The sequence below is a fragment of the Oryza glaberrima genome, chromosome 1, assembly GCF_000147395.1.
Source record: "Oryza glaberrima chromosome 1, OglaRS2, whole genome shotgun sequence".
NCBI classification, from domain to species: Eukaryota; Viridiplantae; Streptophyta; class Magnoliopsida; order Poales; family Poaceae; genus Oryza; species Oryza glaberrima.
Genome location: NC_068326.1, coordinates 7959087 through 7983066, shown reverse-complemented (window position 1 = coordinate 7983066; position 23980 = coordinate 7959087). Strand labels below are relative to the sequence as shown.

General features: G+C 42.5%; 1 protein-coding gene and 1 pseudogene across 1 annotated transcript; both read left to right on the top strand.

Annotated features, from left to right (window-relative positions):
- Positions 1-6338: 6338 nt before the first annotated feature.
- LOC127783912 (zinc finger CCCH domain-containing protein 6) lies at positions 6339-11671 on the top strand. The gene is made up of 8 exons (XM_052311071.1): positions 6339-6583; positions 6738-6931; positions 7923-7991; positions 8236-8352; positions 8439-8717; positions 9083-9403; positions 10633-11051; positions 11146-11671. The coding sequence occupies exons 1-7, from the start codon at positions 6502-6504 to the stop codon at positions 10999-11001; spliced, it is 1431 nt and encodes a 476-aa protein (XP_052167031.1). The 5' UTR covers positions 6339-6501; the 3' UTR covers positions 11002-11051; positions 11146-11671.
- A 1555-nt stretch (positions 11672-13226) lies between these two features.
- Positions 13227-14784, top strand: LOC127759961 (manganese-dependent ADP-ribose/CDP-alcohol diphosphatase-like; annotated as a pseudogene).
- Positions 14785-23980: the final 9196 nt, after the last annotated feature.

Sequence of the window (23980 nt, the reverse complement as noted above, 5' to 3'; positions counted from 1 at the left end):
TAATACTACTAGAAAAAACATTTTTCCTGATATGAGAGTCTTTTTTTCACAGGCGAACATGACCCCTACAAAAATATAAATCGGGGTGAAGTTCGCTGTTTTCACAGACGGAGCACTTAAGCGGCACCTGCGAAAATCATTTTCGCAAACGAACCACCTATTTTCACAGGCGAACCTTACGTGGTCCGCCTGAAAAAATGGTACCTACCAAAAAAAACTTTGATACTTATCTACTCCTCCAACCCCTCCCCACCACTCATTTCCCTCAACACTAATCTTCTCAACTCTCTCTCTCTCCCTCTACCGGCTTCTCAGCTCTCTCCCCCTCCCCTCCCATCCCCTCCATCCCTCCACCGGTGGCGCGGACACGGTGGCGGCGTGGACGGCGACGTCGGCGGCTCCCGTTGCGGCGGCGACGTTGGCGGCTCCCGCTGTAGCGGCGACGGCTCCCCTCCCCTCCCCTCCCAGATCCGGCCGGAGGGAGGCCGGGGGAGGGCGGCGGCGGTGTGGACGGCGACGTTGGCAGCTCCCCTCCCCTCTCCTCCCAGATCCGGCCAGAGGGAGGCTGGGAGAGGGCGGCTGCGACGAGGCACGCGCGTGGGCGGCGACGTCGGCGGCTCCCCTCTCCTCCCCTCCCAGATCCGGCCGGAGGGAGGCCAGGGGAGGGCGGCGGCGACGAGGCCATTTTTTTTTGTTTTTTCATTGGATTTTCGCAGGCGGGCCATTGCCCCGGCTGCGAAAATCGTGTCGTTGGTCTGCAGGCGGTCCTCTCCTCCGTCTGGAAAAATTGCTTTTGGCCGCCTAAAAAATGCTTTTTCTAGTAGTGCAAACAAGATTAGCATTTAGTAGTTTAAAAAATATTCTAACAAAAAATCAGTAAAATACGTATCTTATTTAGGTTCAAACGGGGCTAAACATATTAGATTTCTATTGTTCTCCGTGCATACGTTTCCGAATTGTTAAACGATGTGCCTTTTTTTCTAAAAAAAGAAAAAGTACAAATTACCCCCGAACTATCACGGTCGACCGAATTACCCTTCTAAACTCGAAAACCAGACATCGTTCACCTTGAACTTGTAATACCGGGCAAATTACCCCCCTCGATCCAATCCAGAACAGTTTTGTCCTACATGGTGTACGCGTGGCAGTTCCGTCAGTATTTTATTTTTAAAAAATGTGGGACCCACCTGTCATACTCCTCTTGCACTCTTCCTCTCTCTCTCACTCTTCCTTTCTCTCTCTCACGGGTCGGCGGCAGGCGGGGTACGAGGAGGCGGCGGCAGTTGACGCGGGACACAGAGGAGGGAGCGGTGAACTCCCTCCGGCGCAGGAGGGTCTCCGCGCACTGTGCATGCTGCCTCCGTGTCCGCCGTCCACGCTCGCCCACCGCCCGCCCCTGCCTCCGTCCATCCCCGCACCAAGGCGACAGCTGCTCATCGTGGCCGCAGCCGCCGCCGCCGCCGCCTCCTCGTCCCCCGCCGCCGCCGCTCCGTGTCCCCCACCTGCCGCCGACCCACGAGAAAGAGAGGAAGAGTGGAAGAGGAGTATGACAGGTGAGTCCCGCTTTTATACAAATAGAATTCTAACTGGACTGCCACGGGTACGCCACGTAGGACAAAACTGTTCTGGATTGGGTCGAGGGGGTGAACGTTGTCTGATTTTCGGGTTTTAGGGGATAATTCGGTCGACCGCAATAGTTCGGGGGGTAATTTGTACTTTTCCAAAATAAATTATAGGAAAGTTGTTTTAAAAAATAATATTAATCCATTTTTAAGTTTTAAATAACTAATACTAAATAATGATATGCTAATGACCCATCTCGTTTTACGTATTATATCAACCTTTTTTTTTTCTCCTTCTCTCAAACACTGTTAAGGATTTATTAGCTTAAGATTGATTTTGAGAAGCAGCTGGTTGGTACTCAGCTTTTGAGAATATGAAGAAACAGCTTCAGGTTTCTAGTTCATTTTTCTAAATTTTACAAATAGAACTTCTCATAGTATAAAAAAAAAGTTATACTGTTTGAGAAATTTTTAATTCTGAGAGAAGCTGCAACTACCCGAAACTCTCATAAACAGGCTCTAAGTCTTCACGGAGGAGAAAGTACTACCACCACCTCAACAACGTATCGACTAACCAACGGCATGCACATGCGCTCCTCTATACAACATCCAAATTGGCCCTATTTGGAAGATTAGCCCAGGACTAATTTTGAGAGCTAATGTTTAGTCTTGAATCGGTAGGCTAAACATTAGCTTAGAGTGACATGTTTGGAACCATAGGCTAATTCAGGACTAAAATGTGGCGAGAGATTAGAGAGATAGGAGAGAGATGACTGCTTTTTTATAGTCCCTATAGAAAATTAGCCCATTAGCACCTCTTGGATGGGCTAATGAATTAGCCCACCTGTTTGGATCAGCCCATGAAACCAAATAAGATAATAAGCTACTCCCTCTGTCCCTTAATATAAGGGATTTTGACATTTCGTTTGCACTGTTTGATCACTTATCTTATTTTAAAAATTTGTGTAAGTATAAAACCCGAAAAGTTAAGCTTAAAGTACATTAGATAATAAAGTAAGTCATAAATAAAATAAATAATAATTTTAATTTTTTTTAAATAAGACGAATGATCAAAACAATTCGCTTTTAAGGGACTAGGGAGTAATTAATTAAAGAATTAGTTAACGAGGACAAACCCGCACGCCTGGCTCGATGAAAATTCGGGCATAGGATGCGGCCGCCCACGGGCCCCCGTAGGAGTACTTGGGGTACTATACGTGTCAATCATCAACAAAATAAACAAATAAATAAAATGCCCCCACGCCCCCCGTGCACGTGCGCCTCGCTGAAAAACTGAAAAGCGCCACATCTCCCTCTCCCTCCCCCTCTCTCTCTCTCTCACACACACACACACAAACTATCGTAACGGTACATACCCCGTTTGCTTCCTTGCTTCTCACGTCACGCTCCTTTTCTTGACGGATTCTTTTCTTTCTTTCTTTTCGGCGGTTGGTTGGTGCGTTGAGGTAGAGTAGAGTAGGTGATGCTGGCCGGGGCTTAGTGAGGGGTTTAGATGTAACGGTGTAAAGGTTTAGTTTGTCATATCAGGTATTATATAGGATGTTGTATGGGGTGTTTGGCCATTAATAAAAAAACTAGTTACATATTCCGTTAGTAAATAGCAAGACGAATTTATCAAGCCTAATTAATCTGTTATTAGCACATTTTACGGTAGCATCACATTATCAAATTATGGAGCAATCAGGCTTAAAAGATTCGTCTCGTAAATTACTCGTAATTTGTATAATTAGTTATTTTTTAGCCTATATTTAATATTTTATGTAGGTGTTTACATGTTCGATGTGACATGGTGAAAAATTCTGAGGTGGGATATGAACGGGGCCTCAGTGAGCGAGTGCATGTATGGATGGTGGATTTGTGGTGGCATGATGAGATTAGTTGACTTTTGCCAGTATCAAGAACAGTAGGAGTATATATGTGTTTGTGTGTGATGCTTTCAGGGCAATGCAGCAGAATGATGCTTTTGATTGACATACAGAAAGTGCAAGCTACCTATTGGCATTTTAGCTGTAGTAATCTTGGCCGGTGTTTTTTTTTTCTTTTTGATTAATAAATCGACACAGATGGCATAGTTTGGAAAAAAAATATCCTCTAAGGGAAATGAAAATGGGTTGCCGAAGGTGGCCTATACGAGTATACAACTTCCCCAGGCCGGTGATATTTTGGTTGGGTTCGAAACTCATGATGATAAAGATAAAGTTAAAACAAGAAAAAGTTATGAACATATTATTAATTAAGTTTTAATTATTACAAACTTCATAAATAAATATATTTGATATTTTAAAATAACTTTTTTATAGAAAGTTTTCGCACGAAATATACCGTTTAGTAGTAATGGAAACCGAGGTAAAATCTTAATCTTTATGAGAAAATAACAGGACCAAAGTTTATGGCTAAACTAGTGGATTAGACTAGTTAATTTTTCTTGGAAGAGAATCGATCGTGGTAGATTTGCCGTTGAGACGTAGGGAAATAATTATTCCTTAGTTCGTTGTGCTAGAAAACAAGCGTGCTTTCCACATGTGAGTATAGTTGATTTGATCACAAGCGAATAAGAGACTTGGGGTTGGTTGGCCCATGTACTACAGTAAAGAGTCATGCCGTACCATGTGCTTAATAATTATTAATTTTTAAACTAATTTTAGCGCTAAATTACATCTCATTCTACGCATATGTAAAAACAACACCTACCGCAGGATTGCGAATTTTTTTTATTGAGTATCATATTTTACAATAAAGTTATAAGCCACTAAATTCTAAAACTCAAGATACCACATCATAATTCATTAACAATTGTTATATTTTAAACATTATACAAGCATGATATATTATTTATAATTCTATAATTTGTTAAATTTCAGAGCTTTAAAATACAAGCATGTTAAATCATCGTCACACATAATTCACACAATATGTCAATATATCTTTTCATTATCACTTAGTTAATGATATTTCTCTCTTCTCCCATTAAACCATATCATATTAATTATTTTTAGCCCTTAGATGATTAATCTATGGTCCAAACTATCTCTCTTTTTTCTTCTCCCATTAAACCATATCATATTAATTATTTTTAGCCCAAACTATCTCTCTTTTTTCTTCTCTTATTAAGACATATCATCTCAATTGTTTTAGCCCTTAGATAATTAATTTGTGGTCTAAATTATCTTCATCCTTTTCTCATCTCATAAAACCATATCATCACAATTATTTTTAGCTCTTAGATGATTAATGTATGATCCAAACTACCGTTCTCTTTTTTTTCTCATAAAGCCACGTCACTTTACTTTTACATTTGAGCAACATTCTATATACTTTTTAAATTATTGTAAATTACATCGACTTATGTCAACTTATGTCGTCTAGTTCTCCCATATTATTTGTATTTATTGCTATTATACTAAACTCTCATAATAACACGTGGGTTTTATCTAGTTATGTAGTATAAACTATATAAATCGAATTAGAGATGTATGGAGTACACGGTAGTCGTGTCGTCCCTGCTAATATATCCTTTTGTCCACGTGTAGGCTAGTAACGTCATGACTAGCACAAGGATGTGATCAACCGTGTCGTAGTTCCGATGACGGCTATTAAAGGTTACCATAGGGATGCGGGGTCCATGCGGCAACGAGATAACCAAAACTCAACATAACATATATCTATTTATGACGTGCAAATTAACCTTTTATGGTTACGAAGAAAATACATAACAATAAAAAAAGAAAATTTAATTAGGACACAATCGAGACCCAGAGATAACACGCGAAACAATAGATGACATGACAAAAAAAAAACAACACATCGCTCGTACACCCAAATACATAAAGCGCGCCCATTTACACCATTTCGTGACGTCAGCGACACACATTACACATATATCACCTTTTTGTCACACGAATAAGCAAAAAACAATGGATGTCATAGCACATAAAAACAACACATGGCCTCTACTACACACAAACACACAGCCCGCTCGCTCGTGTCCACTATTTCCATGATGCCAGCGACATGCATCACACATATATCACTCTTTCGGTCACGCGAATAGGATAGTCCCAAACATATAACATGGATTATGGATACCTCGACGTAATTATCACATAACTCACCTCCTCCACACCCCACACTCAATTGCCATAAAACATCCTAGCAAAAAGCAAATGAAGCTTAATATAACTCCAACCGTTACCGCCTCCATCCCCCCCACATTTATGCAACGAAGAAAGAGGAAAAAAAATCACCATCAATCCCCACATGTGAAGTGAGTGATAGATCCACCCCTTCATCAGGCGTGGTCCTTTGCACCCCCATCCCAACTCCCATTAAATTTAAAAGAAAAACAAAAAAAAGATACTCACCATTTCAGGTTATAAGACGTTTTGAACTATTTTAAATTTAACTAAGTTTGAAAAATAAAAACAATAACATTTTCAACCTAAGATAAATTTATTATGAAAATATATTTAATTATTAATTTAAGGTATTATAAGTATTATTATATTTATATATAAAATTAGTTAAACCTAAAGTAGTTTAACTTTGACCAAAGTTAAAACGTTTTTTAACCTTAAAAGGAGAGAGTAGTATATATACTAATAAAAAGTGAATTCTTTTTTTTAAGAAAGAAAAAGAGAAAAACAGAAGAAACCAACCCCGTGTGAAACCCGGACAGGTGCTGCAAAAAACCAGCGGAAAAAAAGGCAAGGAAAGGGAGGAAAAAAAACGAGGAGAGAGAGAGAAAAGAGCAGTAGCCACACCACACCAGAGTGGTGGTGGAAGGAAAGGAAAGGAAACGCGAGAGAGAGAGAGAGAGAGGTGAGAGAATAAGAGGAAACAAAACCTCACCCCCGATCTCCTCCTCCTCCCACTCCGATCGCTCCCCGCCCCGATCGCCGCCGCCGACGCCGACGAAGGCATGGAGCAGCCGCACGCCGCCGCCGCCGCAGCTGGTGGAGGGGAGGGGGAGGGCGGGGCTAGCCCCGACACCGGCCTGGAAGGTGCGTGCGTGCGTGCTCGTTGTGTGCTTTTTTGTGTTTGGAGCTCGAGGATGTAGATCTCGGCGTCCGTACGGGGGTGGCGCGGGATCTGTGTGGCGGGGGTGGTGGATGAGCAGCTGCGTTTTGGTTTTGGTTTTGTTGGTTGTGGTTGCAGGGCCGATGTGGAGGATGGGGCTGGGAGGAGGAGGCGGGGGAGGTGGAGGTGGAGGAGGAGGGGATGGGGACGCGGCGGGGAGGCTGCCGGAGCGGCCCGGGGAGGAGGACTGCGTCTACTACCTCCGCACCGGCGCGTGCGGCTTCGGTGACCGCTGCCGCTACAACCACCCGCGCGATCGCGGCGGCACTGAGGTGAGTCTCCTAATTCGCGCTTCCCTTCCCGATCTGGTTCGTTGCGGCTTGCGCGCGCGCGCGTGCGTGGATGAGGCAGCTCTAGGGTGGATGGATTAACCATGTGATCAGCTTAGTGCCCAAGTGAGGATCGTGCCATGGGGAACATTGATTCGGCCAATGTAAATGTAGTTCTTCTGTAGCTTGAAAATTGGGCATGCCACTACCTAGATCTTGTCCGGCGCATCGGTAGCACTCATCGGGTAGCAGCATTAGAGTTTGGGTTCGCGGTGGAGGTGCACCTCTGCAAGTTAAAGCACTTGGATATCCCTTTGAAAGCAGAAAGCTGTAGGTTGCCTGCTTTATTGGCCGCTTCATGTTTACTTATTCTGCTTTTTTGGGTGTTTTGTGTTTGCTAATTTTGCTTAATTGGATTGTATTGTACTGGGTCAGACTACATGCATCTGCAGATGGCAAACTTCTGTGCTCAATCTTTCTTTAAGTAAGATCAGTTGTTGATTCTGATAACATAATAAAAAATATCCTTCTTTTCCCATTCCGTTGTCATTAATTTGGTTGATTAAATCAAATGTGTCAACAAAGACATCTAGGATCAATGATTATTGACATGAAAATCTTTCTTGCCTGTTTTCTTACCGTTGGTTAGCAAAGTCCTTTGTTTAGTATATTTGGCTTTTGGCTGATAGTTTACCCTCTATCCTGATTTTGTGAATTTCTCACTTGTTGGGTTTGCAAAAGATATAGCAACTATTCAGTAGTTCTTGTTATAAGTTTACATTCTTCTGTTGCAACTGTGATCTTTCTAAATGATTTATGAAACTGTCTATTGATAGCCTATCTACTTTCCATGTTTCTGTTTTCGTTAAGAAATTGATTAGTTTGTCTGTGCGCATGGGATGCCATATTTGCCTATGCTAGTCTATAGGTAGTAAAGCTTCGCTTGAATTTGGAACATCAAAAATTAAGTAGTTGCTATTTTTTCAAAATGTAGTTTGGTGGAGGTGCAAGGAATGCAGCAGCATTGGATTATCCAGAAAGGGTGGGTCAACCTATATGCGAGGTACTCAAACTAAACAGCTTGGTGCTTGAATTCAATTATCTTTTATGCAACGAAAAAGGCACCCGCCATCACTTAAGCTTGCATTAACACCATGTGTTCTTTGCTTGCTAACTGGCAGGCAGGCAGGGCATGCAACATAATACTCAAATAATAATTGGCTGAGATTGTTAAGCACATAACAATTTTAATGTCATGTCATATGACATGTAAATGTTGGTCCTAATTCTTTTTCCTTGTTTTACAGTATTACATGAAGACTGGGACTTGCAAATTTGGTACCAATTGCAAATATCACCATCCTAAGCAAGATGGAGCTGTGCTACCTGTTATGTTAAACAACAGTGGATTCCCTATACGCCTGGTGTGAAATCTCTCGTAAAATATTGCTTATTCATACACTTGTTTTTCCTGTTTTGAAAAAGAGATGTTGGTACAAATAAAATGCAGGGTGAGAAGGAGTGCTCCTACTACATGAAAACTGGGCAATGTAAATTTGGAACTACATGTAAATTCCATCATCCGGAATTCGGTGGTGTTCCGATGACCCCTGGAATATACCCACCATTACAGTCTCCATCTATAGCTTCCCCTCATCCATATGCTTCTCTTGCAAATTGGCAAATGGGGAGACCACCTGTAGTTCCTGGATCATATATACCAGGCTCATACACCCCAATGATGCTCTCATCTGGAATGATCCCATTGCAAGGATGGAGCCCTTATCCGGTAATTGATTTGAATTACATGTTCTATTGTGGAAAAATAAACAGCATACCTATAAATGCAAAACTGATAAACAAATTGGACATGACAGCCAACTTATACTATGAAATGCAAAGTGAATCAACAAATGAGGCACGACAGCATACTTGTGTCATGATTTGTGAAGCAGGTTCTTTGTAATCTAGACTGAAAGATGTAGAATGTGCTTATTGTCTTTTAAGCAAGAGCTGGAAGGCACTCACTGATGTGCTGCCTGAATAACCAGCCAGTGTTTAAGTGTTAAGCAAACAATCAGATGGGACAAAATAATTGACACATGCCATGATGGAGTCTTCTCATTGTGGTTTTAACTCTTCTATTTTATACAGGCTTCGGTAAACCCTGTAGTGTCAGGTGGAGCTCAACAAAATGTTCAAGCTGGACCTGTGTACGGCATGGGGCACCATGGATCTTCCTCTACAATTGCTTATGGTGGTCCTTACGTTCCATATGCTTCCTCAACTGGACAATCAAGCAACAATCAACAAGAACATGGATTCCCTGAGCGGCCAGGGCAGCCTGATTGTCAATATTATATGAGAACAGGAGATTGCAAATTTGGAGCTACATGTAAATATCATCACCCCCGAGAGTTGAGTGCACCTAAATCAGGCTATATGGTCAACTCCCTTTGTCTTCCACTTCGTCCGGTGAGTACCCTGAAACCTCTAATACGTACCGTAGCATCAATGTCCTTGGGAGTGGGGTTGAACTTCCATAGTCCTAATGTCCATGTTTTTTCTTTTTTTTTTAAAAAAAAGGCTGCACATATATTTTTGTTTTGAAAAACAGGTTGTAGGAACTAGTCATATGATTATGTCCACTACTCGTTGAAGCCTCCTAACGATAATGTTCTCTATGTGCACTTTCACTAGGAATTTTATTGAGGTTCATGGATTTATCCTTGGCCTGTGTGTTTGAGTATGTGTTAAAAGGAGGCGCACTTATGCACGTGCTCATGTTTCTGTGTGTGTGCACATGTGCATCTTTCTTGTAATCGCAAAAAGAAGAAGCAGATTATTGGGCAATTAGGCATTGTAAGCTTTCTTATGCTGAGTATTTAGGGATTATGAGATCATGGAACATAGTTGATTACTTAATAATTTTGGTTAGCTGATAAATATTAACTGTGTTATATTGTCATCTACTAGTATATAACTTTTATGGGCCAAAGATTGGTTGAAACTTGAATGTATCAAGTAAGATACATTGTTCAAACTTAGCTCCTGAGTTTTGAAGCTATTTGCAGCTTAAATTGTTATTGGATGAAGCATTCATAATATTTTTTTTTGACTTAATAAGCATTTATAATATTTCAGAGGGAAAACTTACTCAATAACACTGAGGATATATAAATTGAAAATAACATTGAATGTGAGGATGAGCCATGTTTGGCCCATACGTCAGTGTAACTCAGCAAGTTATAGAAACAGGGGCTCCCAAATATTCCCATAAATCAGAGATCACTATCTGAGTGAAGCGCAAACTTCAACAGATACATGGACTTTAAATAGCCTAATACGCATAATTTCAAATGCTAGTGTCTGATTTAACTTGCTTTGTAGGGAAATATGTCCTATATTGTTAAAAATATCCATTGGTGATATTACTTTCTTTTCTATACTGTGCAAACTAATTGTTTTTCAGTGTGATATCCTGAATTAGTTTGCACTGCCCAAAAGGTTTACACAGTTCTTAAAATTTATGCTAGGAGACAGCACATTCGTGCATTAATCATCTATAGTGTCAGGCTTGCATAGTATGTTTGGAAGAAGTTGATTGGTGATTGCACATAGACCTATGTTTTTGTCTTTGCTTTTTTGTAGAGAAAATGCTCCTTGGTTTCTTGCTAAGCTGCTTGTGTTATCTCAACTTGCAGGGGGCTCAGCCTTGTGCATACTATGCCCAAAATGGGTATTGCAGATATGGAGTTGCATGCAAGTATGATCACCCAATGGGCACGCTTGGCTACAGTCCGTCTGCTTTGCCCCTCTCTGATATGCCAATTGCCCCATATCCTATTGGCTTCTCTATTGCCACATTGGCTCCGTCTTCGCCTTCCCCGGATTTAAGGCCAGAATACATTTCGACCAAAGACCAATCTGTCAACCAAGTAACATCGCCAGTGGCAGCATCCGAGCCTGTTGGATCAATATTGCCGAAAGGGGTTTTCCCAGCAGACACCATGATGCGTGCTCAGACTAACACAACATCTGGTGGTAGCTCGAGTCCTGGCGGTGGTCGCTGATTTTTCTGAGCTGAGAGATCTCAGCACAATTTTTCAATCACTTGACACAGGTTGGTTTGAATTCTCCTTGATTTCCCCCTTATTATACTATATGTGGCGCCGCTAAAGTGCTAATGCAATCTATTCTGCACATTTCCACATCAGTTCTGATAGGCCCCTCCAATGTGAATAAAAAGCTGTGGCCTCTGTAGAGAAGGCTCGGCGAGGGTGGTGTTTCTCTGCCATCTCAATAAAGCATTCATAGGTTACAGGCAAGCTCGATTCACTTGCAATTTTTGCGTTCTTCTGTTCTCTGAAACGGGAAAGAAAAGGAAGGTTTTTGAATGTCAGGCTCGATAGTTCTCATCGGCAGTTCGCGGCACTGGGAGACTCGGATCCATTCCCTCGGTAAATAATTCTCAGGCAAGGAGGTTTATACATGCAGAAGCTACTGGATTTTGCTCGTCCAGCTTCCGGAGTTCGTCTTTTTCCCTTTTTTTTTTTTTGGTTCTGTATATTGTCATATATTATATATCTATATATTCAACGGACATGAGACTCGAAACTACATAAGTACATATGTGTCTATACTGGGAGCAAGGCACATTGTAACGGACAAGAGATGCTTATTTAATGAAAGTCTTGCTGGAATACTGAAATGGTAGTATAGATGAAGTCATTTTCATGCTTCTGTTATCCTTCATTTAATTACTGCGAATTGTCCGTTGTTGCTTGAGATCAAGGGTCTGTTTGGCACAACTTCAGCTCCATCTTAACCTTTCCTGTAGCTGGAGCTCAGCTAAACAGTTTTAGCTTCACCTAAAATGAGAGCAGAGCTGGGTGGAACGCTCTCATAAAATAAACAACACTTTAGACTTAAGCTAAATTTAGAAGTTGGAGTTCTACCAAACAGGTCTTTGAAGCTGAAGCTAAATTTAGGCTGTGTTTAGATTCAAAGTTTGGATCCAAACTTCAGTCCTTTTCCATCACATCAATCTGTCATACACAACTTTAGTCACATCATCTTCAATTTCAACCAAAATCCAAACTTTGCGCTGAACTAAACACAGCCGGAGGAGCTAAATTTAGAAGTTGGAGCTCTACCAAATAGTTCCTTGAAGCTGAAGCTAAATTTAGGAGAAGTGGAGAGTGCATTTGGCAGCTCTCCTGTAGAAATAGTCTAGTAGTAGCGAGTAGTGACACTGGGAGATGCTGCTGGCTTAGTGCAAACTGCTTCTTCATTGCCAGTGTGTCCTGATATGTGAAGCATTAATCAGTGAAGCTAATCTGGACGTGACGCTTGAAAAGCTTCAATGTTCTGCTGTAATGCACACAGTTTCATAATGTTTAGAATCTAGTACAGTTCTGTTTTATAATCGCAGTTTTGTTTTCATGAGGCATGCGTCTCTAGCTGCCCTTTGTTTTGATCTATAGGATCCATTTTTGTTGAAAAGAAAAATGTTTTTCTATTTTTTTAGATAAAAATCGGACATTCTATTCATTAGCAGGCAAGTTTACATTCATAATCAGAGTACGGGAAGGAATTGAGAACCCCCAAAAATGTTTACTAGCGTAGATACGCTGGAGGCTTCCTCATACAGATATCAAAATCTTTTGTTTGAGCAGAGAGCACACTTCATAACTTTGTAGGCCAAATGATTTTTGATATTTCCATCAGAGCATGTAACTACCACTGTCCACACAATCAATTAATTCGTACAACTGATAATGCAAACAGAAATGGCTCATTCCGTAACACCGTTATTTCTGATATTTCCTGTTACACCATACTGTTATGCTAGCATTCAAAATGAAACCAGAAATGTAGATGTAAGGCAGTGTCATACATTAGAAAGGATAGTTTTACTTTGTCTGGGAATCAAAAGATAATCAGAACCAATATAGCTAAGATTATTTCTGAGATGCAGCTTTAGCAGCTGAACACGAGCAAGGAGAACTCTTCAGAGGTAGCAATCAAATCATTTGCCCATTTCCCAGACAATGGCACTGTCCTCTGCATCAGCAAGTAAGAAGAGTAAGTATATGTACAAAAATATACAGGCAACAAACAAAAAGGTGTTACATGCTTTCAATTGTTCAACCCAACATTATCCAAGACAAAAGAAGAGTAATGCTTTCAATTGTATAATACAACATCATAAGTTTTCAAGAAAACAGTTACTTTGCAAGAGGGATGGATTCCATGGTCTTAGAGGGATGGCCTGGGAGGCAGAGGACCGGCGGCGGCGGCGGCGGAGGGGCGGGGCGAGGGGATGTGGAGGAGGAGGAGGAGGAGGAGGCGCGGAGCTGACCTGGATCGCCTCACCGTCGGGGAGGTCGAGCTCGTCGGCGTCGTCAGGAAGGTCGCCAGCGTTGTTGCGTTTTTTTCTCGCTGTGTGGCGTTGGAGAAGCGAGAGAGAAAGAGAGAGGAGGAATGTGGGCCGTGGGCCTGGGCCGTCTCAGCAGCAGCGCTGACAAACTGTAACAAAGAAGGCATAAGTTCACTTTAGGTCCCTCTATTTGTCTCTTAGTCCGATTTTCGTCCCTGCAGCACAAAACCAGATACAACGCATCCCCCAACTTATAGAATCGGTGCTAAGATCCCTCGGCAGTATAGTCCCTGGTTTTTGGCTGACGTGGTGTTTGACGTGGCAAAAAAACCTAGGACCCACATGTAAGTGACTGTTTGATTAAAAATAAATTATTTATAGTGGGACCCACGTCTCCTCCCCAATCTCGCTGTCTCTTGCCGTCTCCTCCTTCTCCCAATGCGGCGACCCAGCGGCGGGATCCATGCGGCGGCGGCCAACCTGGCGGCGGGACGATGAGCAGTGGCCGGCGGGGAAAAGGGGCAGAGCGCGCCGACTTGGAGACGCTTCGGCGACATCGTCCACCTCGACACGAGCGGTGGACGCGGCGGATACTCCTCTTCCTCCTCCCCTCTCTTGGTCACTGGCCAGTGGTCACCGCTCGCCGGAGAGGAAGACAAACTTGTGGTGGTCGTCGGCCGATTGGCAATCATTCGGCAACGACGACCGATGCTGGTTCAGCCGCCGAACGCCGACGCCCAGCACACTGACATCCCCGACGGCCGCTCCTTCCTCGGCGTCCCCCGCTACTACCGCCACAGCCTCACCGTCCTCCAGAGACAGAGAGCCGTCCGCTCCTGGAATGCCCACAACCACAAGCATCCAATGACGGCGGCGGTGGCGCCGTCCGCTTTTGTATCAACTTCGGTGACATCGTCGACGGCTTCTGCCCCAAGGACAGGTCGCTGCTGGCCGTCCAGGCCGTCGTCGCCGAGTTTGACCGCTTCCTCGACGCGTACGACTTCAACGCCGTGGGATGGTCGCGCGACCACCCGATGGCCGCGGCAGCGGGGAGATTCTTGGACAAGAGGAACCCGAACACGGACAAGAACAACCCGAGCGGCCTTGCCGGCGTGGACAGGCGGTTCGTGATGTTCAACGGTGCCGTCTGTGAGGTGCAGCTGCGGTGGCTCGACGGCGTGCTGCGGGGTCGGTGCTGTGGCGGGAAACTGCGGTGGTGTGCAGGCACCTGCCGCTACACCTCGGCGCGGCATCACTGTCAGGGCTGATGTGGAACTATGAGGAGGTGATGCGCGTGGTGCACCGGTACGGCCGCCGCTCCGCCCACGTTCCGCCGCCGCTCCGGCCGCCGCCCGCCCCGCTTCGCCCCTCTCCTCCTCCATCCCTCTGCTCTGCCGCCGCTCCGGCCGCCGCCCACCACGCTCCGCCGGCTGGAGAAAGAGAGAGGGAGAGAGAGAGAGGGGATAGAGAGTAGTGAGGATGACGTTTGGGCCCACGTGGGTCACACCATGTTTTATTATTTTGTATGTGTAACTGACATGTGGGTCCCGTAGGTTTTATTATTTTTTCGGATCTAATTGACACGTAAGCGCCACGTCAACGACATGTCAGATGAAGACCGAATCAAATTAGCCACGTATGCGCCATGTCAGCTAAAACCGCTATCAAAACCGCCGAGGGACCTCGTTTGCTCGGTTTTTATAAGTTGAGGGACGTGTCGTACCCGGTTTTGCGGTTCAGGGACGAAAATCAGACTGGACGACAAATAGAGAGACCTAAAGTGAACTTATTCCAACAAAGAAAGGGGAGAATCTATATAAATTGGCAAAGTTTGCTACAGGACATCTAAAAAAACGTGTAATTAGTTAGAAGACACCGCAAGAACGCGTTTTTGCTGTAGGCACCAAAAAAACTGGTAATTAGCTAATGGACACCCGTGTGATTATTTTATTATATCGGGAAGAATTGGAGAGAGAAATAACTGTGTAATTATGTTTCTACCCTTTGATTTTTTTTCTTTTCCTTTTTTTCTTCATTATGTTTTTCTCCCTCTCTCATTCTTTCTTTCTCTTTTTCTCTCTCTACACCCAACCACTACTACGTTCTCTCCTTCCGCTCCTTCCGGGAGGACGAGGTCAGGCGCCTCATCCGCTCCATCTCCGCCGAGAGCAGTGGCGGCACCGCCGCCTTCAACCTTGCCCGTCGTCGCCGCCGCTTCGCCCATTGTCGCGGGGCTCCAAATCCACCTGTGTAGCTCAAAACCAAGGCCGGTCCTGGGGTTTTGGGGGCCTATGGTAAAAACTTATATGGAGTCCCCTATATATACATAAACTAATATATATATATATATATATATATATATATATATATTTATATAGTCTTATAAAGAGAAAAAAAAGATAGAGAAATTCATCAGATAAGATGAATTGGACTTGGAGGAGTGTAGGACCTTGAAATCTGATGAATTGGAGGAGTGTAGTGCAGGCAGCAGGTGGCAGGGGCAGCGAGCAATGAGCAGTAGCGTGCATGATGTGATCGAGGCGAAGCGACGGGAGTAAGATGAAGATCGCTTCGGCTTCGCTGAAACAAACCTGGCGATGGACTAAAATTCATTTTCTGTGTTGGGCTATTTAGCTGTCTAACTTAATATAGGCCCATGTCCCAAGAACTAAAATTATACAATACATAGTATATATACTATATGTGTACGTATAAGGGCCCCTAGATTTTGAGGGCCTCGAGCGGCCGCACAGCCTGACCCCCCCTAGGGTCGGCCCTGCTCAAAACGACGCACAGGCAGAGCAGCTAGCAACCAAAAGCAAAGCAAACAATGGAGCTGCGACTGCGAGCAAGAGGGGACATGATGCGGTGTAGCTGCCGCCTCCTTTGCAGCCTCTTCCTCGCCATCGCAGCGCTGTGCAGTGTCGCGTCGGCCGCGGCGACGACTGGGACATCAGCTACCAGTTCACATCCTGGACTACGTCCGCAAGCTGGCCGTCACCATCAACGGCCACACGTTGGGCCCCACCATCCACACCGTCCAGGGGGACACCATCGTTGTCAACGTCAAGAACTCGTTGCTGACGGAGAACGTCGCCATCCACTAGCACGACATCCGGCAGATCGGCACGCCGTGGGCGGATGGCACGGAGGGCGTCACCCAGTGCCCCATCCTCCCCGGCGACACCTTCACCTACACCTTCATCGTCGACCGCCCCGTGACGTACATGTACCACGCCCACTACGGATGTAGCGCTCGGCGGGTCTCAAAGGCATGATCGCCGTTGAGGCTGCCCAGCACACCGTGCTGCTCAACGACTGGTGGCACCGGAGCACGTATGAGCAGGCGGCGGGGCTCGCCTCCGTGCCCATTGTCTGGGTTGGCGAGCCGCAGTCGCTGCTCATTAACGGGCGCAGCCGGTTCATGAACTGCTCGTCCTCGCCAGCGACGGTGGCGGCGTCATGCAACATGGCGCACCCATACTGCGCGCCGGCGGTGTTCGCCGTGGTGCCCGGGAAGATGTGCCGCTTCCGCATCGCCAGCGTCACCTCCCTCTTCGTGGTCCGTTCGCGCTCGTCGGGCTCATCGACATGTTCAACGCCGGCGACGCCATCGAGGAGTGCGCCATCGACGCCACCGCAGCTGTCGTGCCGCCCAGGGTGTGCGGTTGCGGCCGTTTTGGCGCCTACTTCTCATGGAGGCCAGCGAGGTGCACGCTCGACGGCGCCGATGTGGGGTTCACCTATGACAGCGACACGAGGAGGACATGCTCACAGTGGGGCCCACATTGGATTAATTTGAGCCAAGGGCAAACTGGTCTTTAATGATTGTTTCTCTCTCCTATTTCTCCAAAAATAATAAAATAATCCTGCCTATGTCCAGCAGCTAATTACCAGATTTTTGTGATGCCCTAGAGCAAATACACATTCTTACGATGTCCCTAGCAAATTTTGCCATATAAATTTGGACAATTTTTTTGGATGAAAAATGTCTAAATCTAGGTGAATTGACTTATATTTTATTACAATGTAAGTTCTACTTAACTCGTATAAAATCTTTATCTATTATAAAAATTTAAGATGATTTTTATTAATCTTCTCTTTCGTCCGTTTTCTGAACCGCGAGACGAATTTATTAAGCCTAATTAATCCATCATTAGCAAATGTTTACTGTAGCACCACATTATCAAATTATGGAGCAATTAGACTTAAAAGATTCGTCTTGCAATTTCCTGATGAACTGTATAATTGGTTTTTTTATATATTTAATACTTTATATATGTGTCCAAATATTTAATGTGACAAGATGAAAATTTTTGTTTTAGAAACTAAACATGGCCTTAGTTGGAGTACCCGCCAAATAAAAAGCACCCACTGTCAAACTGCTGCCACCAAATCAGGCAGTCTGCCACTTACCACTACTAGTAATCGTGCACGTGCAATGCACGTTTTCACAATTTACATTCTTTCAATGCAAAATTTCTCAATTGTCAAAATATATCTAGTAATCGTGTACGTGCAATGCACGTTTTCACAATTTACATTCTTTCAATGCAAAATTTCTCAATTGTATCAAAATATATTCTCGAGAGCCACGTGAAATTGGTTGTTTCTGTTTCCATCTAAAAGGATAAATTGAGTTTCATTTTCACTTTCATGGTTTCTAATTCATTCATTTCAACACGCCAGAAAGATTAAAAAATAATTGAGAGATGTCTATTACAACCTCATTTTGTGAGACAAGATGCAGAAGTTCATGAGAATATCATGGAGATAAATTTAAGGATAAATTCCTTAATGCCGGATCTATTATCCCACGGTTCTTCAAATGACATGGGCAAAATCTCTTATATTCTTAGATGGAGTTAATAAAATATAATCCATTTGAAACAATATTTTTCTTTTCCTAAGTGTAAAAAAACATGGCCAAATATTCCTTTAGAATCATCCAAAGCATGTGGTGGCACAATTCAATATTAGGAATTGCTATTTGTGGCAGCAAAATCTCAATCAAAAGAGTAAAAAAAAATGCTGCTAATCTCATCCCTTTCCTAAAAGGATTATATTGAGAAGCCTGATCGGACATGATTGCTATTATAATTACTTGCATCACTTTCATATCCTACTTGCCTGCTTGGGTTCTTTTCCAATTCCCATCGTTGATTCATCGTCACATACAACTTGGATTTTAGCCCCTTGGTTCATCACTTCATCACCAATGTACTTCTATAGCAAGTCCATCACCAATAACATGTCGAAGGGCACTTAGCAGTAGAATAAATCGAGGATGACAACATGGGAAAGGATAAGGCACTCTGGGATCATGGATGGATTGCTTACCGTAATGGCTAATTGTGTCAACCATTAAAAAGCAAAAAAAAAAGTAAAATTGGTTGTCTGAGAAAGTGTAGTTGTTCAAGATCAAGTACATGACCATCTAAGCTGATTAGGCACTACAAGCATTTGGGCATAACTACAGAGTTTAGTTTTCTAAGATTCCCTAACAAGTATAAATTGGCACAATAGTAACATATATACAGGAAAGCTTAGAAGACTTCATAACTTGGTTTTGCATACCTAGTTAAAAGTAGTACCAACTATTTGGAGGCAATACCTCTGAGTCCAATTTTGTATTTTTCATTTGCCCAAACCAATCATGTTTAGAAGATTCCTAATGCTTATAGCCCTTGGAAGATGACGATGTTCTACAAAAATGAAAGGAAAAGTTGAGTTCCTGTTAATGACAACGATACCTTGTTGCCTTGAATCACAAATAATTTATGAAACTTTATGAAACCTCATAATCACATAGGTGACTCCGAACAGTAGCATAGCCATGACCATTGACCATATTAAAACACTGTTGAAGTGTGTAGCAACAGGAAGAGCAATTGTCAAAGCCTGAAAACATTAATATGCTGAAGTATTATGCTCCTTATGGAAGCACCTCTGCAAGTGAGCATGATACACGCTATAGAGATAAGCGGTTAAGATGAACTTACCTCCTTTGTAGTCCATGCAAATTTTAATCCTGTAGGTCAGCAATATACACGCATCAGGTAATAATAATTAATACATACACCCAGCACCAGCAGACCATTAAAACAAATATGTGCCTGAAGTAATTATAAATCTGCACAACTGTTCTTCCATGTTGTTTCCAATAAAAAGTATTTAGGTTGCACTCAACATATATTGAACTACAAAGGGGAAAATTTTCTAACCCAGATCATGTAAAAATATGAGCGACACCATGTTCTAGCAGATTGGAATATAAACCATCGTGATTCGTGAAAGGTCACAAATTACCAATTGGAAAGACTCATTCTTACCCCCATAACGAATTTATCACATGACATTACTACTGCATATTCATGGTTTCTAACTGGCTTATATTAGATTACTTAAACCCCGTGGGATCTTTGGAAGGTTAGGGGCGCCACGTCATCAGTTTGGTTCGGATAATTAAAGCGCATATGCATTTAGCAATTAGGAGCGATAGTGCACAGCGATATATTAGATTATGTTTTAATCGGTTTTAGTAGCACAGGATTAGATGCGTTCCTATTGGGCCATTTTCCTGTGCCGGCCCTTCCTTGCACATGGGCTTTTCCCTTTCTCATTGCTCAGCCCACGTTCTGTTTCCGTGTTTCCGTGCTTCTGTTCCACATGGAGCGGCGCTAGAAACACCGCTTGCCGTGTACAGCGCACGCCAGATTGGCCACCGTCTCCTGCCGCCGTACGTGGTAGTGGAGGATGCTTGGTGAAGTCTCTTCTCGGCTGCTGCGCACATCCCTCCTCTCCCCATTCTCTCCTCTTCGATTTCTCCTCCTTTCTTTTTCCTCTTTCTTCCTGCCGAGTAGCAGTCTAATCCAGTGATTTCTCCCTTTTTTTTCTTCTTCCCCAGGGTTTCCTTCACCGTTCGGCTGCGCATTGCCTTCCCGTCGGAGCTACTTGCCTCAACAGTTTGGTCGGCCGCGTGCGCTCGGTCGGGAGGCCCTAGGGCCTCCACTTTATCTGCGAAGGTGATCCAATGAAAGCCTTCTAGATTACCTCCGATCCCATTGCTCCAATCCCTATTTCCGTCCGACCTCTCTCATCTAGCCTTCGCCTCCTCCAAAATCCACAATATGGTGTGCCGCTGATATGATTTTCCCCTCCCTCCTCACTAGAAATCCTTTCTTCCATTGGTGACCATGGTAATCCTCACCTCCTCCACCCTTAGGTACCTTCCTGGACGCTATCCTCGCATCTTTGACCAATAGCCACGACCAGGGTCTGCATCACGGCACGGGGACCTAGCCTCACAATCTGAGGTGAAGCAACAGCCATGGCTGCTATTATGCGAGAGGACCATAGGTCAGTACGAGTGGGGCTTCTCTCCCTTCTGCTTGTGCCATGCTGATTAGGTCTTTGTTCTGTTTTGGTCGTATGCTACCCTCACCCATCCTACTTTTGTTGGCATCCTATTCTATCTCTTTGTTAGTTATCTTTAATGTTCTATGTTTACTATGCTAATTTGTGTGTGCATGATTTTATTCTTAATTGTAGCTGTAACTGCTGAATACATCACTGCCTTGCCTTTTCTGGTATGGTAACTGCTCTGGTAATCAGGTATAATATTCAAATCAATGATTCTATAGTGTGTTCGCGTTTCCTGCTTTTTTCTGTCTCAATTAGCCATATCTTTTAGTGAGATCTGCTTCCCCCTCCATTGTTTAGTTTGGCATGGAATACATTTGGTTCTAGCTTCTCATACACTATTTCCTTTTGTTAGAGAAAATAGGATGCAGACAGACTCAGAACGCCATCTTCTCGAGCACATGATCTACACAAGTAGCCAATTCTGCACAAAGTTAAGTAAACTCTAAACTATATACATTGAATTTTGCTTCCCAATAGCAGTGTAGAAGATAATAGATTTTCTAATTGCTTTTCTTTGTATATGCTCATTACTGTCCTTGGTTTGTGCTTATTCATAACAAGATTGTTTGCCCATCCTTTTTCTCTACAAGATGGGCACATTTAAATGAACTATTTATCATTAATCCATGATGGAGATAATGCGTTGAAAGCTCAGTTAGTCTGTTGCTTATTAATTTAAGTTAACCATTTTTCTTAGGTCAATTATTATCTTACATTAACATAATAGAGAAAAATTTTCACTTTTGAGAGGATTCAACACAATGTTTCATTCAAACAAGCGCCTTCAGCAACTGTTCATAGAAGTGCATTCTTCTTCCAGAGCAATGTACAATTATTTAGGATTTGACAAAGTAATTTTCAATTTATCAGAACTGATTTCTCATAATTACATCTTCATTTCATATTGGCCAGAGCATTGCCAGTGAGCGCGCTATAACTGTGGTATCCCAATCAGTGGCACTAAGTTTTAGGTTGACTGCAATGCTTTTTCTCTACAGTTGCTCCTAACTGCAATTTCTTTTTGTCAAACCTCATTGATGTATTCAACAAGTATCAGTCGCTGAAGCAAGTTCTGCTGCAGCACAAATCTAACAGTGTTAGGTTCTCATGTTCTTCTGGTTATACTTAGCATTCTTTAGTGTCAATTTATCACATTTCTGGTTATAGTTTCTTACTCTTTTTTTACAGCATCTGTATGAAACAACAATAGTCATTTCAGCATTCTTTCCTGCTGGTAGGAAAAATGTGGACTCATAACAAATGTCCAAAATTGGCGTGTTTCATTTGACCTAAATAGTAAAAAGATAGGCATTAGTACAGTTAGACATGGCTTGTGGGTAATTAGGCTTACCTACATGGTCATTAACTTAGCTATAAAGTTGTTGTTACTTGACAAGATCAGTTAACAGTTAATTGCCAGAACTAAGGCTTACAACTAGTACATCACTTCAGAGAACATACTTACTTAAACCCGCAATTGGCATGTACTTTATTCTTCAGATACGCTGGTTGCCCGTATAAAATGGGGTCTTAATTCCTTTACATGCAATAATTCATAAAGTCTGAATTCATCTTCAACAGTGCTTTGGTCACAACCAATTGAAGCAGTAGTTGTAGATATTTCTTACCACACACATTTTTTATTGTAGTGTTCAAATAAAATAAATTCACTCTAAATATTTGCTTGACTAAAACTCAGTTACCTTTATTGCATTTCAGGATTCTGTTATAACCTGAAACATATTTATTCAACCCTTTATAAAGTTACATGTCCATATTATATATTCATATTAATATTAGTTTATTCCAAACTGCACTACAAATAAAGAATTTAACCATTTGGTAGTAATCAGTTGTTGAGCAAAGCTCCCAAATAGCATGTGTAATCAAGTTCTATTGTGTTGTATTCATGCTCTCAAATGGTGGTTACATCTTTATGCCACATTAACTTAGCTAAGCATTGACATTTGACAAGTGAAGTCCTTACATGATTACATATGATTTAATCTTTGTATAGATAAGTTATATAGCATATCCATAGGTTTTAGTTTTGACTTACACAAAGAAACTGCTATATTTAGTCACTGATTAATTCATTTATTTGTTGAGTTATTTCTCTCCTATTGACTGCACTAATAATTGGTGCTTTATTCACTAGCTCAACATCTTCTCTGTTTATATATACCTTACCTTACCCATCTTTACGGAATCAGTCACTGCATTGCATCTTTCCCTTTTCTCCATTGATACTATCCTCAATCTATTAGTGTGGTAACACTGGTATATGTTCTATCGAATTGTATGATAGGTGATGCCTTGCTGAATGATATTGGCACGATTGGAAGGATAATAGAGCAAATATTTACCTTTTGTTTTTATGGTGTCCTGGCCATGGCCAAACACGGGAGCTCTCCATACATTAGTTAATTCTGCCTAATTCTAATACCAACGTAATTGCAAGTTGACATTGATTTCAGACACCACTTTGTGTAAAGATATTTTGTAGAAGTTCTTTTATCCTACTTCAACCATTACATGCCGAAGCAAACATGTTTATGTTCTTGTGCGATCGATGTGATTCGGGTGAATGAAATTCAGACATTTGTCGGACCAATTACTTATAATGGGTATTCCTTCAAAGTCAATGGGAACGTCAACCGGGCGCCGCGTAGCGCGCCAATATTTCTAGTTGTATTTAAATATATAGGAGAATAGGGGTATTTTGGCCTGTAATTTTGCATGTGCATGATTTCTTACTGGTTTCTCTGTTTAAATCAAAGAAAATAAGCTTTTCTGTTTAAATCAGAAAATACGGTTGTTTTGGCCTAAAACTGAAGTTCTTGGTATTATCATTGCTGCAAACGTTAATAGGTACATGAAGTCTTGAACAAAAAATAGTCTCCAAACCTAAACCATCCTACCATGTTCATTTCGGAGTTAATAGGTACAGACATCTGAACAAATAGAAAATTTGATTAGATAGGGTATTCAATTGAACCTGGCTTTCTAGCAGCAAAATGAAAAGGAAATGACATTTAATTGAATATGTACTTGCAGCTCTAGAATGAAAATATATTCAATTGAACATGTCTTTTAGCAGCAAAATCGAATCGTTGCATCAAGTGCAAGTTGGGTGAGCTGTTCAAAAGCAAAATGGAACAGCTGGCCTCCTTGATTTTACATCCTTACTTTCCTGAAGAAAAAAAAATGATCCTTTTATTTTACTATATATTCATAGATCAAGC

Coding starts and splice junctions, on each gene's coding strand:
- LOC127783912 (XM_052311071.1), top strand. CDS start 6,502: ATGGAGCAGCCGCACGCCGCCGCCGCCGCAGCTGGTGGAGGGGAGGGG. Junction 6,932..7,922: donor GCGATCGCGGCGGCACTGAG/GTGAGTCTCCTA, acceptor TTCAAAATGTAG/TTTGGTGGAGGTGCAAGGAA. Junction 8,718..9,082: donor AAGGATGGAGCCCTTATCCG/GTAATTGATTTG, acceptor TATTTTATACAG/GCTTCGGTAAACCCTGTAGT.